General features: G+C 32.4%; 1 protein-coding gene across 2 annotated transcripts in view; it reads right to left on the bottom strand.

The window, feature by feature from the left end:
- The window catches only part of LOC136989901 (nuclear transcription factor Y subunit alpha-like), a 35,137-nt gene extending 19,038 nt beyond the window's left edge, over window positions 1-16,099 (bottom strand). For both annotated transcript variants that reach the window (XM_067288202.1, XM_067288203.1), the window contains exons 1-2: window positions 15,957-16,099; window positions 5,647-5,815 (exon numbers count right to left, since the gene is read on the bottom strand). In XM_067288202.1, the coding sequence (XP_067144303.1) occupies window positions 5,647-5,799 (153 nt within the window). In that variant the 5' untranslated portion in view covers window positions 5,800-5,815; window positions 15,957-16,099. The remainder of the gene's footprint in view (window positions 1-5,646; window positions 5,816-15,956) is intronic.
- Window positions 16,100-18,903: the final 2,804 nt, after the last annotated feature.

Below are 18,903 nucleotides of genomic sequence, written 5' to 3'. Positions count from 1 at the left end.
TACTATTATATTTAATAATAAGATTAAGGAATATTACAGTTATGTACATATAATAGAATGTGTGTGCACAATTGTGTATATAATAAATAGCTAAGAAAAAAATGTGTCATATGCATGATATACTGTATACATATGCTATGGTCAGTTTCTGGGTATAAAACTGCCTATGGCATGTGAAATACAATGTTTATTATTGCATATCAGTGTGGGTGCCAGGAAGCGGCCAAAGTCTCGTTCCTCCTTTTTGTCGGCTAACAGGTCCGTGAGACCTGCCCACGTCAAGATGGCGGTTCGGATGAGTTACGCGTTTTTCTGCGAGTGGAAAAAGTGAATGGGGTCGACGGTAGAGCGGCGGATGATAATATTCAAATAAAGGACACTACAACGGATAATAACAACAACAATGATTTATTAAAGCTAACATGACAATTACAAAAACGGCGAGCGTCTGTCGCCTGAGTTCGGATTCGCGGAGGGAGAGTTCACAGGAAATGGGGTCATACCTCGTGATCCGGGTCGGTCCTTCCTCTAGGTCAAGGTATCATCGGCAAGGTATGCCTTTCGTTCGGGCGGGTTCCGTCGGGACTCGGGACGCTCACGCTCTGTCTAATCGACACTACGTAACCGACCTGGGGTCGATCGGACGGACTCTATGTAACCGACCCCCTTTTTCCGCTCTCGTCGCCCTTTTATTGAGGTGGTCACGTTGTTCAGCTTCACCAATCCGCACCTTTCGTCGGTTGTTCCTTCTGATTCATTTTTTTCCCCTTTGACTCATATCCCTTTTCCTTCTACACGCGCGGAAAAGGATGTATCATTACCGGCTTAATTCCGGTGGGTTCGAACTTTCGAAAGTTCGAAGTTCCGGTGGGTTCGAACTTTCACACCACCTTGGGCTTTCTAAAATCGAAGCTGTCCCTGAAGGGCAGGTTCGATTTTTTCCGGTTCTCCGGGGGGGGGTGTCCATGTAAGGTGCATTGTCTCTCCCTCCCGAGTGATTTACAGCGCGACGTTACGGATTCGCAACAATGAATCACATGGCGAATTTAACAATTTTTTTTTCGCGACAATCAAATTATTTGGTGCGCGCATTACAACAATTGGTTATGTTAGACCACACACGGTGGGTTTGGTCAACAATAACGGCTTTCCCGGAAGTAGGGCGGTTTCTTAGCTGGCACGTGGTGCAGATGTAGCTTCTTTTCGTCGCTTGGGTATGAGAGTAAAGTTCAAGGTCTTAAGTCCTCGGTAAGTCGTTTGTAGAGGTGCTTGTCGTCGTGCTTGTTGGTTTGTGTGCTGAAGATGGATCTTGGACAGGAACGGGATGGCTGGAGGAATCAGATGAGTAGTGACTTTGTACAATTTGTTATAGAGCAACGGTGTCGTCGGGCGTTGAACTTGGTGCGTGATTAACGTTGATGGATCGTCATCGTCTTAGTTCGTTGTCGGGGAGGCTGTCGTCCTATTTGGTACTCATAAAAGTTAGTTATTAACAGTTATTTGCACTGAGAATTCTATGTAGTTCGGACCGAGGTATACCGTTTACAAAACATTTTTGGGGTTACTCTCCCTCAGTTCGATAGGATGACAAAATCCTAACTTAAGTCTAGATAAGGAAGCTAATATGTTCTTATAATTCGAAACGTTAAAATTGCTAAATAAAATTCGAATAAATGGAATATTTAATATAATATATGATATATATGGTTATATGATTATATTATAGTCAAAACCTTCGAACGAGAAAAGTTAAACAAAAAGGCCTTAAAATGGCAGCGTTAATACGTTCGAACAACGGCACGTGGAGGTTAGTTGTGTTATATCACTCCGGGGAGTTTCCTGTAACGGTGTGTCACTTCCCGGAAGCGGGTTAGCTTCTCGTTCTTAGTCTAATTCTCGTCAGGGGATGACGGTCGGCTTGTCGCGGGGAAACGAACCGCGGGATGCGACTACGATTTTGGCTTGGCCGCGTCATTACCCATGGCTGTTCGGGTTCTGATTCCCCGCTCTCGGTGTCCTCCTTTTCTCCTTCCGGTTCTGGTTGGGAAGCTTCACTTTCGAACTCGGATTCTGCTTCCTCGCGTTCCCTTTCTGGTTCCGTTTCATCGCTGGGATTAGATTGCTCTTCTGTTAGTGAAGGGAGCACGGTCGTTAATGCGTCTTCGACAGGTGATGCAACCGGTGGCTGGATGATTGTGTCCGTGTTATCCGGTTGTATTTGGGGTCGCTTAGTCTTTCGATGCGCAGCGGTCCTTCTTCTCGCGCTCCGGATTTGTAATTTCCGTCTCTCCTTCCCTCCGGCGAGAGGTATTTGTTCTGCGCGGGGGATGTCTGACAGGATTTTCTCTCTTTTATTGCGGGTCTCACGCCGCTTTCTCCCTCTGCGCGATCGTCTAGGTGTGCAAAAATGTATCGTATTCCCATTTGGTAGGATGACTTGATCATGAGCAAAATCTAAAATTAACTGTGCGGTTTGGATGAGGTCTCGGCCCAAGATTCCTTCACATGGGTTTGTGATCTCGGCTCGTACGATGGCACATGGCATGGCATGTTTCTTTCCCCGTAATTTAAATGTAGGTGTCACTGAGCCTATAGTGGTAATCGGCTTCCCTAAGCCGATTCTTAACTTCTGTCGGCGCCCGAATTTTATGGGAGCTTTCCCTTTCAATTTATTCGCTAAATCGTTTGATATGAACGTACATTCTGCGCTGGTATTAACTTGCATTTTTACTGGAATATTGTTAATATAAACTAATATGATAGGTTCGTGCCTTGAGATAGTTTTAGTTATTCCTATCCTGCCTTTCCACCTCGTCTCATGTTCATCGGACGAATCTGTTTGTGGTGGAGAAAGGTTCCTACTCGATTCAGTATAGTGTTGCTTTAGCTTAGATACAGGATAAGGGGATCTAGTAGAGTAATTATATCGAGGTCGCTGATCTTGGATGCTTCGAATAATACCTGTCCATCCGTTTCGATTTTCTTCCATAGGTTGAGAGCTATCTTGATCATTTTCGCTTTCGCGTCTCCTTGGAGGTTCATTTCGTTGACGCGTAGGAGAAGCGTTACTATTAGTATCTCTGCGACCGCGGTGGTTCCAGTTCCTATAGTTTTGATCATTTGGTCGGTCGGGTCTACAGCTAGTATTAACTGGGTGGTATCCTTCTCGCTGGAAAGGCGAGTCATTCTGATTCTTTCGATTATTTCGCCTCCCTGGAGGGGTTCTAGCATTATTTGTCGTTGAGGTTCAGGTTAGTCTTTCCACTCTGGCTGTAAGTTCCTGCATAGCTGACATTAATTGAGCTATCTCGTCCTGTGAGAGGGAGTCTGTCTCTCGCTCGCTATCCCGGACTGTTCGCACTATTCCTCGAGGATGGGAGGTGAGCTGTTCGATCGTCTCCTCACTGATCGCTGCTTTAAGAGCCTCATCGAAGGTCTCAGCCTCACGACTCATTACTCCTCTGCGGATTCTTATATCGATCCCGTTAAGGAATTGTGCTTTTAATCGTTCATCTAACTCCTTTCTTTGAATGCGCTGAATAATAGCAGCTTCCACAGCGTCTGCTCCGGGCTCTGGCGTAATCTCGATTTCCATCGCAAGCGCTTGAAGTCGGGCGGCGTACGCTTGTACATCCTTGTCCCGTTTTTGGAAGCAGGTATAAAATTTACTAAGCCTAAACGAATAAGGTTCTCGCTCAAACCGCGCGATCATTAAGCGCTTGAACTCATCAACTCGTTGACCTCTTTGATTCGTCGGTCTTTCCGTACGAATTCCCAAGCTATCCCGGTGAGTTTGAACTTGGCTACGGCCAGCATTTGGGCCTTTGACCATGCCACGACTTTCGTTATGTCCGCTAAAGAGTAAAAAAAATCCGTAACTCGGAGGCCATCCGTTTCTCCGGAAAATACGGGCAGGAGTGGAATAATTCCGCCCAACCCTCCTAGGGTGAGGGGATTCGGATTTGGATTCGCATGAGCTGATCCTGTGCCGCGGGTTGCGGATTGCCCTCCATTTTTCCTAATAGACTCGATTAGCTTAGAACTACCTCCGATACTATTCCTAGTCTTTCTACCTATGATCTAGGTCCCTACTTCGACTGGAATGGTCCCTTTTTTATTCGAATATGGTCCTTTCCGCTCTATCGATATTTCGAAGGAGTCGAACCCCACTCCTGAAAAACCAATTTGTGGGTGCCGGGAGGCGGCCAAAGTCTCGTTCCTCCTTTTTGTCGGCTAACAGGTCCGTGAGACCTGCCCACGTCAAGATGGCGGTTCGGATGAGTTACGCGTTTTTCTGCGAGTGGAGGAAGTGAATGGGGTCGACGGTAGAGCGGCGGATGATAATATTCAAATAAAGGACACTACAACGGATAATAACAACAACAATGATTTATTAAAGCTAACATGACAATTACAAAAACGGCGAGCGTCTGTCGCCTGAGTTCGGATTCGCGGAGGGAGAGTTCACAGGAAATGGGGTCATACCTCGTGATCCGGGTCGGTCCTTCCTCTAGGTCAAGGTATCATCGGCAAGGTATGCCTTTCGTTCGGGCAGGTTCCGTCGGGACTCGGGACGCTCACGCTCTGTCTAATCGACACTACGTAACCGACCTGGGGTCGATCGGACAGACTCTATGTAACCGACCCCCTTTTTCCGCTCTCGTCGCCCTTTTATTGAGGTGGTCACGTTGTTCAGCTTCACCAATCCGCACGTTTCGTCGGTTGTTCCTTCTGATTCATTTTTTTCCCCTTTGACTCATATCCTTTTTCCTTCTACATGCGCGGAAAAGGACGTATCATTACCGGCTTAATTCCGGTGGGTTCGAACTTTCACATCAGCAACAATGGTCATAATTGCACCCAAAGTTGTTTAATGAAAAAAATGCCAATCAGGGGTCACCCTAGCTTTTTTTTTTATAGCAATTGTCAAACCCATTCACAAAACATTTTTTATTTGCCATAATAGAAAGTAATTTTTCAGGTTACACTTTTGCTTACTGCTCATTTTGTACCAACCTAAAATGAAAGGGTGGCCGACAATAAAATAAAAAAACAAAAAAATGCAGGGTTTTTATGATTGTTTCTCGAGCAACTTTATTTTTGTTTATTAACAGTAAAATTGTATTGGATCAAGACAGATTCATGCTTTATGATATTCACCAAATGACTTCCCCCTGAACTGCTCTCTGACTATTTGCAATTCCAATCACCAGATGATAAAAACAATTGCCAAACAAATATAATTTTGCAAATTGTGAATTTTGCAACAGGTACATGATCCCTGCCAATGTTGTAGATGTGCTTCAAGAGTTAAGACACCTTAAGAAATTGTGCCAAGGTATTTTTACTGCTTGCAGCACCATAAATTCTGTAGTGCTGAGTTTTGGAACCAAAGTTTTTCCCCACAGAAATCTTTCTGATATGCCTGGAAATGTCAGAATATAACATTAGTTGAGTTTTGACTGTTACATATCTCTCCAGACAACATTGAATAAGGCACTTAAAAAGGGATCATAATTAATTTTTCAAAAACAGTGTTATAGTTTAATTTGAATATACATATAATTTGACTAGTAATACTAAAAAAAAACTTTTAAAGTAATTAATACTGTTAAAAACTTTTTATTCTAATAGATATAATAATACCTGAGCTTGAGGTGTTCCAGTTACTTGAACAGGTTGAAGATTTTGCATCACAGTTACCTGTTCACCATTCCCTGAAGTGGCAGAAACGGGAACAGTAACAACAGTGTCTTGTGGAGAAGCAGCTGTTGTTGTTGTTACTTGGAATTGTTCCATTTGAGTTGGTTTAAATCTAAAAAACAAAAATTTTAAACAACATTGAAAGTTATAAAAAAATATACATTTATAAATTTTGTAAACATTTTAATTCTTTTCTATTCACAACATTAGAAAATCAAACAATTTATAAAGAACTTTACACATTTATTCAACATGCTAAAATATTATTACTCTGGTTGATTATTCTCAAGTAATTTTTAGCATTTATCCATTACAAATGTTTAAATCAAATAAAACGAACAATTCCTATCTACTTCCCACTAAATTAATAATAGACAATATATATGGAAATTATAAAGTTTGACTTGTTGGCTTTTAAAATAATTGAAGATTTTATGACTATTGTAGAATACTAGTTGAGAAACTCAGAAAAAACCAGGACCGAATCAAACTTTTGTTGGTCCAATTTGAGAGGTATTTGCTTTTAAATAGCAAATACCTCTCCAACTGGACCAACAAAAATACATTTATACAATACCTTGATCTAGTCCAGCTGTAATTAATTCAGTAGAAAATTAATATTTTGATCTACTCCTAAGATCTTCATAAGGGACTATCCAATTCAAACAAGGAACAGTCCAAAGAACAAGGAATAATTGAAATTCAAATGTATCAATCAGATTCTGATAGATGACATAATTAACCATAAACTGAAGTCATAGTGTGCTTGCCAGGTACGAGATATGCATTGTTATTCTTTAAATTGATGCAATGAGCATTCTTGTTTGCTTGGGATCTTGAGGAATTCTAAATCTCTTAGCTGTTCTGTATGGAGAGCAGACCTTATTATACATGCTTGGTTCAATTTCACTATAACTTTGTTATCTGACACATATGCAGATAAGGCAGTGGTCTCTTCTAAAAGGAACCATTATAAACAAACACTTAAATTTCTCTGGGCCTGAGAAAAATTTCAGCTCCCTTCTTGAAATCTCTGATGATATAAATTTATTTTAAAGTCTTTACTAACTTCTTGTTCTCAATTATATATATATATATAATTTTTAATATATATATATATTATTTTTTTTTAACTCTTTTTGCCCTGTGAATACTATGAGGGTCTTTTAATCAAGACCATCATGGGTGGCCAGATGGTGAGGGACAGGGCTGACACATCCAAAAAAAAAAATCACCCTCAAAAAATTCCTATGGTGTTTCAATCTGGATTCATTCCTGGGTTCCACAGAGCAGTATGCTGGCACCTTAAACATTTGGCCATCTGCCCCTCAATCATAGATGTTAAGATATATTTTTAAAAAAATCATCCTGTTAATTTTTTTAATGACAAAACTTTCACAACACTTTCAGAATTTTAGAATACTTCTGAGAATAGAAGATTGTACTAAAAGAAATATCACTAGTTTGACTTTTTTGAATACTTGAATAGTTCCAAAGGATAAGAAACACATTGGTTAAAAAACTTTTATATAACACATCTTCTACACACACAACATTGTAATAATTAGTAGGCCTATATTCAATGTATTAAAATAATTAAACTAAGTTTTAGTTAAACTTTCCCAATTAAATTCATTCAATTTATTATTTTTCTGCTCTGTGAATCATAATTTAAGATGTTCTTTTTTATCAATAACTCTTTCTTCTAAAAAAGTAATGGTACATTTTTTTCTTTGAATTTATATTAGAAAAATTATTATGATAAATAATATTAAATAGTCTCCACAAAACATAACCAAATTATATCATAATATTTTATCAATACCAAGACCAAAATTTAATAGAGATGTGTAAACAAGTATGGCAAGTAAGAAAAATTGGGAGACATTAGCAAGGTTGCGGCTGAAGTTTTCATCTCTAAAACGCTTGACATTCATGTTTTAGAGATGAAAACTTCAGCCACAACCTCGTTATTAGGAGAATCAAAAACTTCTGTTTAAGAATTAGTTTTTATTTAAAGACACATTCCAAGTGTACTTTTAAACTAAAAAGCATAACTATTATACTCTTAGTCATGAGCAACCCACAGCCTACAAAGCCCTAATAGTGCAGCCCTGCAGCTTTTCAAATTGAATTTTATTTTCCTGTTTTCTGCCTTATGACATTATGCAAACCTAATTAAACTGATATCTATGACAAACAACAATCTAAATAAACTTAACCACTGAAAAGATGAGAATAAACTATGTATTATTTGTTTGCATATTATTAGCATATGTTATTTTAGTATCTAGTGTACTGCAGTTATGGAATATCTGAGTAGCAATTGGAAAAAATATGGAATATTGGAAAAAAAAAGATATGGAATATCTGAGTAGCTTTTTTCTATGTAGTTGCAACTACATAGAAAAAAATGCACCTGACCCACTGGAAACCTAAGAAGCTCATAACAGAAAGAGTTGTTCATCATAAAAAATGTCTTATGAAATTTCTCACTTCCAATGAGTAAATAACATATCACAATCTGCCATTTACATTAACTTAATAATTTAAAAAACTAAAAGTTTAAGTGTGTATCCTATTTATTTAAAAAAAATCAAAAAATGATCAAGTCTAAAAACACTGCTAAAGCATAAAATACTTTTCTGTCACAATAAATTGTATTGACAATGTAAATAAAGTAATTCTTAAACAACTAAATCCTAGGTTTTCATAAATTATTCAGGGTGGGACAGAAAGGACGGACATTTAAAAAAAATCACATCATCTGTAATTAATTTACTACAAAAGAAATTTGTTGGAAGATGTGAGTTCATATTGAAATAGCATTTTACAGAATCAAGAGTAGAAAACATCATCTACTTGATGTCTGTTATCAGTGATGCATTTCTGGAGGTGATTTTGGTGACTTCCACACGAATAGCTCCCTTCAGTTCTTGCAAAGAATGGGCTTATGCTCATATAAACGTGCCTTGAGGTGTCCCTACAAGAAATAATTGCACATGGATAGGTGGGGCAAACGAGGAGGCCAATAGCAAGGTTGCAGCAGAAGTTTTCAACATGAAAATGTGTATGTCGGATGTTCAACACCGCCTTCCTGTAAGTCTAGAAGTTTGACAATGGTGTTTGGAACATCAGTGGACTCATGCTTGACGTTCCAAATGCCATTGTCAAACTTCTAGGCTTACAGGAAGGCGGCACTGAACATCAGACGTACATATTTTCACGTTGAAAACTTCAGCTGCAACCTCGCTAACAAATGTCACCGAAGCTGGAAATGAGATGAACAGGAAAAAGATGACGAATAACGTCAATTGATGTTCTAGCTGTGTGGGCCATCACCCCATCCTGTTGAAACCACATGTCTGATTGGAATATGTTTCCATCGTATGCAAAAAATACGGAAATGTATTCCCATCAGATGTGTACGACTGAACAATCCCCTTTGCACACGACTGTTTCCTCAGTCGTAGGCAAACACACAGTGTTCTATTGTCCATAGCTCCATGCTTTCAATTGAAAAGGCAATGCTAAGACCTCACTACTTTCACACTACCCACCACAAATCTGCCATTATAACTAGTGGTGAGTTCTAGCCATTTCAAAAACATCTGTCCTTTCTGCCCCACCCTATATATAAATTTTTTATACTCTCTAAGAATAACTATCATCATCAGGAAATAACTGCAATAATTTTTGCTATATATATTATATATATATATACTTTTTGGTAAACAATACTTTTTGTACAAGGTCCAATTAAAAAATAATAAATAATAATAATAATGTTCAAATCATAGTTTGCCACATATTAATTGACAATAAAATACATACATAACTTAAATGCCTATTTTATTCAACCAAAAAAAATTGATACTGCTTTTTAAACCTCTATTAAATCATTATTAGAATATATTCTGGGACAGAGCAATGCAGAAGCAACTTTCTAATGTTACATCAAATCAGCTTGACTCTATTCATGTTCATCTTTGAAAAAATTATTCACAAATATATGTAAATTATTCTAAAAAAAATCATATCTGTTGTGCAGTTTTTGAGTATTAGAAATTTATCACCAAGTAACTAAGCCCATAAAATTTACTCTAACAAGTAAGTTAAATGTTTGTTGATGGCACAAACAGGTTCAAGATGCTGCATCTCTTTTTGTATTATAGCAAAACTTTATATTAATTTTCTTATTCTATAAATTAATCTGACAACCATAGCAAATAGTATTTATGATGGAATACTTTTTGTTATGACAACATATAGTATTTCTTATTCCATATTAATTTCTTATAATTTTTGAAAAGTTATTTATTGAAGTTCAATATTTTTTAAATTAAATTAATCTATTTATATACAAAATATCCATAAAATTTTTGAATTTTCTTGCTATAGGTATTAATATGAAGAATTAGAGTAATTGCTTTGATTCCTGCTAATTCATTTAAAGCATTTTCCACACATTTTAAGATATAAAGTTAAATTCCTGCATGCTAATCTGAAACTAAAAAACTATGTTGACTTTGTGAAATTATCAATCTTTAAAAGCATTTGAAATAAACATTAAAAACTTCATTATATTTTTTACTCTATAATAGTGCCAAATCATTTTACTTTCCCAACTATTATACATAACAGAGGAAAAGTATGACAAACGGTCAAGAAATGACTCAAAGATTTTTACATTTTTGGACTCTGGATCTTGAAACATCAAGAAATGCAAAAAAAGTTGGGAATTTTTTCTGTATTTATAGGTGTGTTACAATTTTGTTCACCCATTTTGAAATTTAAAACTCCTGTGCCTTTTGTCAAAAATTTCTGAAATTTTGCAGGAAGGTTTGTGTATTAGCAACATTGATGCTATTAGATTTTGGTGGTTAAAGGTCAAGGGTTGGGGAGATAGAGGAAGGGTCATGTGTCACATCTCTAGTTGGGCTTAAAGATTTTACTTGTTATTAGCATTTGTATTTTTTATAAAACTCATATCTATATTCAAAATTAAGCTTTTTGCCATTTTATAATTAATAATATAAAAAGTTTTAAAATCAAAACTCATAATAGATAGCACCACACATAATTTTAGTTTGTTCTGGAAAGTTATGCAACTTGTTGCTGGATTTTTAAAAAATGTTCCATTGTTTCGTTATAATTTAAAAATTCAAACTTTTTAATGTTTTAAAACTTCAAACAATTTTTGTCTATTTTATACCATGCAAAATAATTTTAATTGAAAAAAAATCTGAACAATTTTTTTAATATTATGCAATGAAATAATTTAAATAATTCTTAGTATATATTCAAATTTTGTTAAAAAAAAAATTAACTTTTTAAAATTCAATATGTTCACAATACAAAAAAAATTTTTAATGATGATAAATTAAAGAAATTGACAAATTGTTTGGTTTTGATTTGATTAATATTTCATATTAATAAAATATTACACATTTAAAGAGATTAATACTGTGATTCTCAAACTGCATGGTGTATTGCCTTAGTGAGGCACAAGACTACCTTTGCACCTCTCTAGAAACAAAGTTATTGGTTTATGACCAGTGCTGTAGTCATGCCAGGGCAAATCACTGCAGCTTCCTGGTACTTGTTTTAAGCAGGGAAAAGACTTTGTACTTTGTAAACATCTAGAGTGGACTTTAGACTAAGTACTGCACCTCTGCCAAAAAACTGAGAAAATTATTTCTTGCAGTTTTTTGTCCTGGTTATGAATATATAAGTTATTTTTGGCATATTTAAGCCATTTTGCAGACATTGTACCACTAAGTTGTGTTTTGTCTATACAAAATTCCAAAAATGCTGGCACCTCCATAAACAGTAGCAATTCAAACTTGGAGCACTGTCAGCACCTTGGCGCTTTTTATTTTACGATTAAATCCCTGGTTGTAACTACAAAATAGCTATTACATCATCAAATTTGATTTGTTTTAGTAGTTGGAATTTTTATGTTGTTTCACTTTTGTTTTGTTTGGGATATAACTATATGCCAAACAACAAAAACTCAACAAGAAAATATTAGTTTTATAATATATACTATATCCTAAGAAAGACAATTGTAGATCAGCATGCCTTCACAAAAGCTGTGGTGGGAGGCACAAGAATTTTAAAAAATATGAGCAGTTATTTATTGTGACATTGTCACAATGCCAGGCTACAATTTTTTTCACATTTTTTAAAATTATTTAATTTAAAGTATATCACTACTTTAGAAGAAAACCAGCACAACTCAAAATAACTAGTTTTGAGAAAATCCCATTCAAAGATTTAACTGAATATCACTTATCACTTATTCAACACTCACATAACTGCTTCCTAGTGGCCAAATACGCAAGTTACTTTTATGACACTTTTACACATCAAAATTTACTACATTTTCATGATGACATAATAAAAAAAAAAAAAAAAATCGCACTTTTTTGAGTTGTGCTGGTGTTCTTCCAAAGTAGCAATATGCTCTCCACCTCAAATTAGTATCTTACCCCTGTACATTATTCTTTTCCTGTTAGCAATACAATCATTAACTCCTTTTGGGAAAAAATTTTTGAATTGAAATAATGTGGCTTCTGGTTTGCAGTTCATATATAGTTAATTGGGGCCTCTTGTCCCTAATCTTTCCATATATGGTCTCAGCTTTCATCTATCTAACTCTGTTGTTGAGATTAAGGAAGGACAGACAGACTGACAACAGTGAAAATTTATGGGTCTGCAATGCTTGCTTTTAATTGTAATGTGTTTTACATATTAAAATTAATCTTATATTCTCTACTAAAATCTGATTTAAAGAATTATTTTAACATTTATTTTCTGGTTTTAGATTTTTTAATCTAACTGTAAAAAAATTCTTTATAAGTTGTTATAAAGTATCTTTGTATTTATTGTATAATTTTTAACTTTACTTTTTAATGTTTTATATTATACACAGTTCATAAATTTTATATCTTGTTCTTAAGTTATTTATATGTATTTCACATGGAGGAAATTATTTGTTTTGTTGGGACTGTTATCACATGCTACAAAGCATTACTTTGCAGATATTAAAAAAAATTAATACATACATTTAACAAGTTACATTTTCCATTGTCTTAGATATACAACTCTCCTATTTAACTTATTTTTCACATTTAACTTAAGCAAACAGCTTATACAGTACCCTCTACCTTAACCTCATTCACTACAAATATTTATTTTTGTATTTTTCAGTAGAAATTTCTTCCTTTGTATATGACCTAATTCTTTCAAGTGTACTGTACATGTGCATATCTTTTCTTTTTCAAAATAATTTTTCTGAAAAATGGCATAAATCAATAAATAGAACTTTTATACCTTGCATCATATATATGAAGTTGCAATCTCCCAAAGGCTAATGAATTTTCCAAATTGCTTATACTAGTTTTATGGTTACTGGCTATTTTAATTTTTTTTTCTTATATAGCTAAGTAGCTTTTGTACATATTAATTAGAATATTTTAATGGTAAATTTTAATTGCAAGTAACTTCTTTCCTGAAAAAAGAAAGTGTGCATTCTAAATTTATTTTATTTTTTTAAAAAAATACAGTAAAAAACTTCTTGGAGCTGAGTACCAAAAGGCACAGAATGGCTGAATACACTAAATACCTTTTCCTAAATATTCTATGCTGAAATGAGGATGCATCTTATATTTCATAAAATCCAGTACTATTGCACATAAAAAAACATCTAAACATATTCTGGTTTTCTTCTTCAACATACTTTATAATATTCTTCCACTCTTCTGATAATATTAATTGATATAGTCAAGGAAATCAATCATTTTGATTTTCTCATTGATTTAAATATATAAAAAAATTCAATGTTTAAGTAATCAATATACATCATCTTGCTTAAATTTATTGCTACATTAATACAAAAAAATAAAAATGTAAATAATTTTGAAAGTGAGATGACTTAAATGATTCTAAAAAAAACATTTTTTGAACAAGGATTGATTGGATAAAGCAATGAAACATCAGTGATCTACCAAAGAGAACTTTTATAGAAAACTGGCTCCTATTTAATCTTAATGTAAATTTTCTAGGTTTTTTTTCCACATGACCGGTCTGTTGGCAAGACATGAACCCATAACCCACTGGTGAGTTTGCTTTTTTTGAACAAGAGTAAACACATATGTACAAGAATACATATACTGTATAAAGATTACTTGTAAGGAAAAAAAAAATTAGTTTTACTGTTAGAACAATCTTCCTATTAGTAATAATGTTGATGATCAATTACTTTTGAGTAATAATAGTTAATTTCTTAGCATTCTTTCTATTATACGAAAAGTGTCCCCCAGATATATTTTAATAAAATTAGCATAAACCCATACCAATTTGATACTGATATTTTTCAAGCATATATAATACTGTTATTAAAAAAACTAAACATTTGTAGAAAGTAAAAAGATTATTTTTAAGAGAATGTCTTAAAAGGAATTCAAATAAATTAAATTTTGTAAGACTTACAAAAATATTGCAACAGTATTTTTATTGGACCATAAACAGAAACAATAGGGGGGAAAGGTTTAAATTTTAGTTAGAACCAGAAACAATAGATGTCCTTAGTTGAGATAATGATTGACAATAATAGATTTTATATTGTTTAAAGAAATGGGGATTAAAAAATTGAGCAATAGTTCAATAATCACAAAATTGAGATTAATAGTTCACTTGACATGGTATTGTAGTGGAAAATACATTCCAATTTATGTAGAACTGATTAATCATTTTACTATTAAGCATATTATTTTATGAATCCCTTAAGTGCAATATAGTTTAATCTGAATATTTTATTTTAATACATTCTTGCTGATTCGTTGCCTCCATATCTTGATGAATTTAGCTGGCATACTATCAAATACATTTAAATATTTTTGAAATGGTGTTTCAGTAATATTAAGTTTCTGCTTTTTATATACTTCTCATTTCAATTGTTAATTTTATAGTTTATATATTTTTATAAACTTCTTTATAACTCCTCAAATTAAATTAGTTGGAAATTATTTTTAATTAATTTAATCTGATTATAATCCAGACTTTATATTTAGAGTACAGAGTACACAGTCCAAAAAAGTAGATAATTAGCATATAAGAATAAAAAAACAAACAGTCATTCCACAAACATTTTCCATTACTATTGGTTTCAAATTAATGACTTTTTTGTTAATTACTTAGCATTTTTTTAATTTGGAAATTAGTATACAAAATAATTACCATTACACATAATATAAAAGTATTTTTATATTATGATTGAGATGAAAAAATTTAAGTGATGAAACAACTAATTTCTGGGAATGCATCTATTTAATAATAATCATTTACTCATATTTATTTATAACATTATAAATAATACTACTCAGAATGATTTACTAGAAACAGATCTACAATAACACATTCTTTTTAATGACAGATTTTTTTTACTAAATTGAAAAAAAAAAGTTATCATCTACTTCTAGTTACAGAATAAGCAAAATAAGCATTGAGAAATCTGCTTCTTACCTATTATGATAAGTTCATAAAAACTTATCTTTTATACATGTAAATACATTCTATAATTTTAATACAAAAGCTATTTACAAAAATACATTTTTTATTAAAAATATACAAAAATATTTCTTTGAAAGCCATCATTACTAATTTGCTTCCAGGAAACCGAACATCTATGACAAGTCATAGTAATAATGAATAAAATTCTCGATACCTTTGTGCTAAAACATTGGCATTAAGGAAGGGGGAAAAACAGAACAACTCCTATTAAATTGCTTGTTTAATTAGTCGCATATGGCACGACGTTTAAGCTTAATTAAACGGTAATAATTATAATTAAAAACCGACCGCGTTTAGATTTCGAGATAAATAAATTTACGTTTAGTCACGTTGAATTTATCGTATTTCTTAAAAAAAAAGGAGGATAAAAGGGGGAAGCAGTATTGACTGTTTCGCTTCTCGACACACAATCGACATATTGAACAGTTCGATCGGGACGGGCGAGAGAGAGAAAGTTGGCCAACAACTACGTTCTAAATCGCTTCAGACTAAGCTTAACAATTAAGACACGTCCGACTGGATCTTTAATACTAAACAAGATGGTGACCGCTTCCGCCATCTTTATCCGTCAACCTAACCAGAACGAATTCACTTGATAGGTTCGTTGTAGTTATGCAAACGTTACAAATCTCACTTCTTTCGGGGGTTACAAAATCGAAGATAATTTGCCAACTTACATTGGATACAAGCAACAGTGGTCCCTTCTTGATTGGCTATGGAAATCTTGAACCAATGGACAACGAATCGCCACTCATAAAACCAACTGCTTACCCGTTATTGGTGCTGTTCCCTTCATTGAACTACACGTCGGTATATGTAATATTCGATATATAAAAATTGGTATATTTATTGGATTAGTGCCGTTATTAATAATTATATGTTAGTTATATGGTTAAAATTAATATCGTTCGATTTTATTATTAACTTGTTAAATAATTATTTTATATATTTAGGGTGGAACGGCGCTTACAGAAATGGCGTATTTTAACTTTACCGTGACGTCATGGTGACATTGAAGTTTTTTCCGTGTTTGACCTGTTTAACACAAATCGAAAATTACGTATTTATTTTACGCTTCATAAAGTTTATTTTTTTTATATTTCATTTCAAATTTATTTCTTTTGTTTACTTCTCTAATATGTTTCCTTTTCTTCTCGTCTGTGAACTTATAACACGATTATTATTATTATTATTAATTAGGTAATCATTTATTACGGAAAATTTATAAATAATTCATTACAAAAGGAAAAATTATTTTAAAATGATTAATTATTTATATAAAGCTTAAATTCTCGAAAAATAAATGTTTTTTTCCATTTTTCCCTTTCTCCTTAGAAACTTTTATTATTTAATCTATATACGCTATGCTTGTTAAAGTATCAAACGATAAAGAATCTTATAAGATGTGTATTTTATATCGAAATTATAATTTTATACTTTTACATAATATTTAGTTTTCTTTAACTACTTAAAATTTTAAAATATATTAAAATTAATATAATTTATACGGTCATTAATTAATTAAAATTAATAAAACTAATTACTTATATATAATTTCACTAATTAAAATTAATAGATTTTAAGAGTTAAAGAAATTTTCTTTATTTTAATACACGAAACAAAAATATGTTTTTTAAAGCAAGAAAACGCAAAGACATGAATATTCTACTAAAGCGCCACAGGTAAAGAGTGGTCGTTATGAAAACTATTCACGATTTAATGCAATTATATTTAATAAAAATATTTTAAATGGATTTTTCTTAAAGAAACGTGCAGATAATACATAAGTGAATTTATTTCGAACACATAGAATATCAATTATACTTTCTCTTTATATTTTTATCATATGTAATGTAGTGTACCACTACATTCCAAGTCACCATATGATTATCATAAAAATCTGTGACAATTGCCTAAGCTTGTAATCTAAACTCGCAGTTGCAAGTTGCCTGGAGAATATAGTAAAAATTTTAGTAATAAAAAGCAATTCATAAACTAGATCATGTAACTATTAATAGAGCAATTTGTAATATATTTGTATAATTATAACAAATTTTTCGAATATTTTTGGAATTTCTACTTGTGTAAGGATTACAGTTTTTTTTTTTTTTTTTCTATTTGTCTGATAATGAAGAATTCGAACGTAACTTAATGTATAAAAATTATCGGACAAGTTTCTAATTTTATCATATATTAGCTGTCGAGGAAAGAAATGAATAACTTGCGTGCGATAGCAAAAATTCCGTAATTTTAATAGTCTGACATCGCTGAAATTAATGAAACTATTTGGCCTAACGAAGCGTATAAACTAAAAATTATCCCTCTATATATATGTATGTATCAGATTATATAAATAATGTAAGATAAATATATACTGCTGAATATATAAATACAGTATATTAATGTATTTAGTATATAAGTAAATCAATCCGAAAATTAATCTTTAATTATTATTTTATTTATATAATATTCTTAATATTTAGCTTATAGGTTTTGGAATAAAATGTCTGTAAATTGAATTGCTATTTATTAAGAACTGTATATTTTTTTTAGAATGTATTATTCATTAAATTATAATAAAATAATTTTCTCTTAAAATTAAAATTAAAACTGAAATTTTTAAAATTTTTATGGATGGATCTTTTTTAAGGTAATTATTGAATTTTTTTATACTCTAGTTTTAAATTATATAATAAATCTATCCAAAATTAAAAATTTTAATAATTACTATAATTTTAAAATTTAACACAAGATGGCGATTTAATCGCCGATCCTTAAACCAAATTCTTTTATAACGATATATTTAATTAGCCAAGTTATGGCCCAATGATTTTAGCGTTATATAGTTTTAAATAAAATTTAATATTGATATGATCATATTTAGGCCCTTTGGGAATCAAAAATAAATCAAACAATTGTCTTTTATGATATGAAAATAATTAGATGAAACAACTAACGGGCGTTAAATTTGTATTTCCAATAAATGATGTAACTTACCGGCTCTTGTTAGTGCATGAAATTTATTACAGGTTATCTATCATACAAATATGATCTTATGCAATCCTTCCCTGTCGACAATTCGTATTTCTAGCTGCAAATTTATCAGGGTTTTAAAAAACACTGTTTGTTATGTAAAATTGAATATTGGTATAAAAAGAAAGATGTCCCAACTAATTCTCTAATTAAATGGTTTATCGGCAGATTTACTTTTAATTATTTTTGAGCGTATCAAATATTTTGATTGTTTATTTTAAATTCTTAAATGGTTTTATTTATTATGATTGGCTATTTTTACACGTTCCTTCGAAAAACCTACGACCTTCATCCTGCATGTTCATCTCATTTTTTCGTTTGACTATATCTCAAAGGTCCTTTTATCATATTTCTCGAAATTTAAACAATTTTGATGACTTTTTTATCTTAATTTTCCTAGTTTAAATTTAAAATGTAAAAACTCGTTATACAACTTTTAATTTTATTTCATTGTTTTTTTCTTTACTTGTTATATTTGTTTATATATTTATTATTTTGGGGGTCCTTCAGGACTTTTCTGCTTATAGATATATAAAAAAATTTTTTTTCAATTGTTTATTATACAATTCGTGTGTTGCGAAGAAATAATCT

This window comes from Centruroides vittatus, unplaced genomic scaffold (genome assembly GCF_030686945.1).
Source record: "Centruroides vittatus isolate TY-2023 unplaced genomic scaffold, ASM3068694v2 scaffold_769, whole genome shotgun sequence".
Taxonomy (NCBI): Eukaryota; Metazoa; Arthropoda; class Arachnida; order Scorpiones; family Buthidae; genus Centruroides; species Centruroides vittatus.
Note: the sequence above shows the minus strand (reverse complement) of the source record. Positions and strands in the feature narration are given on the sequence as shown.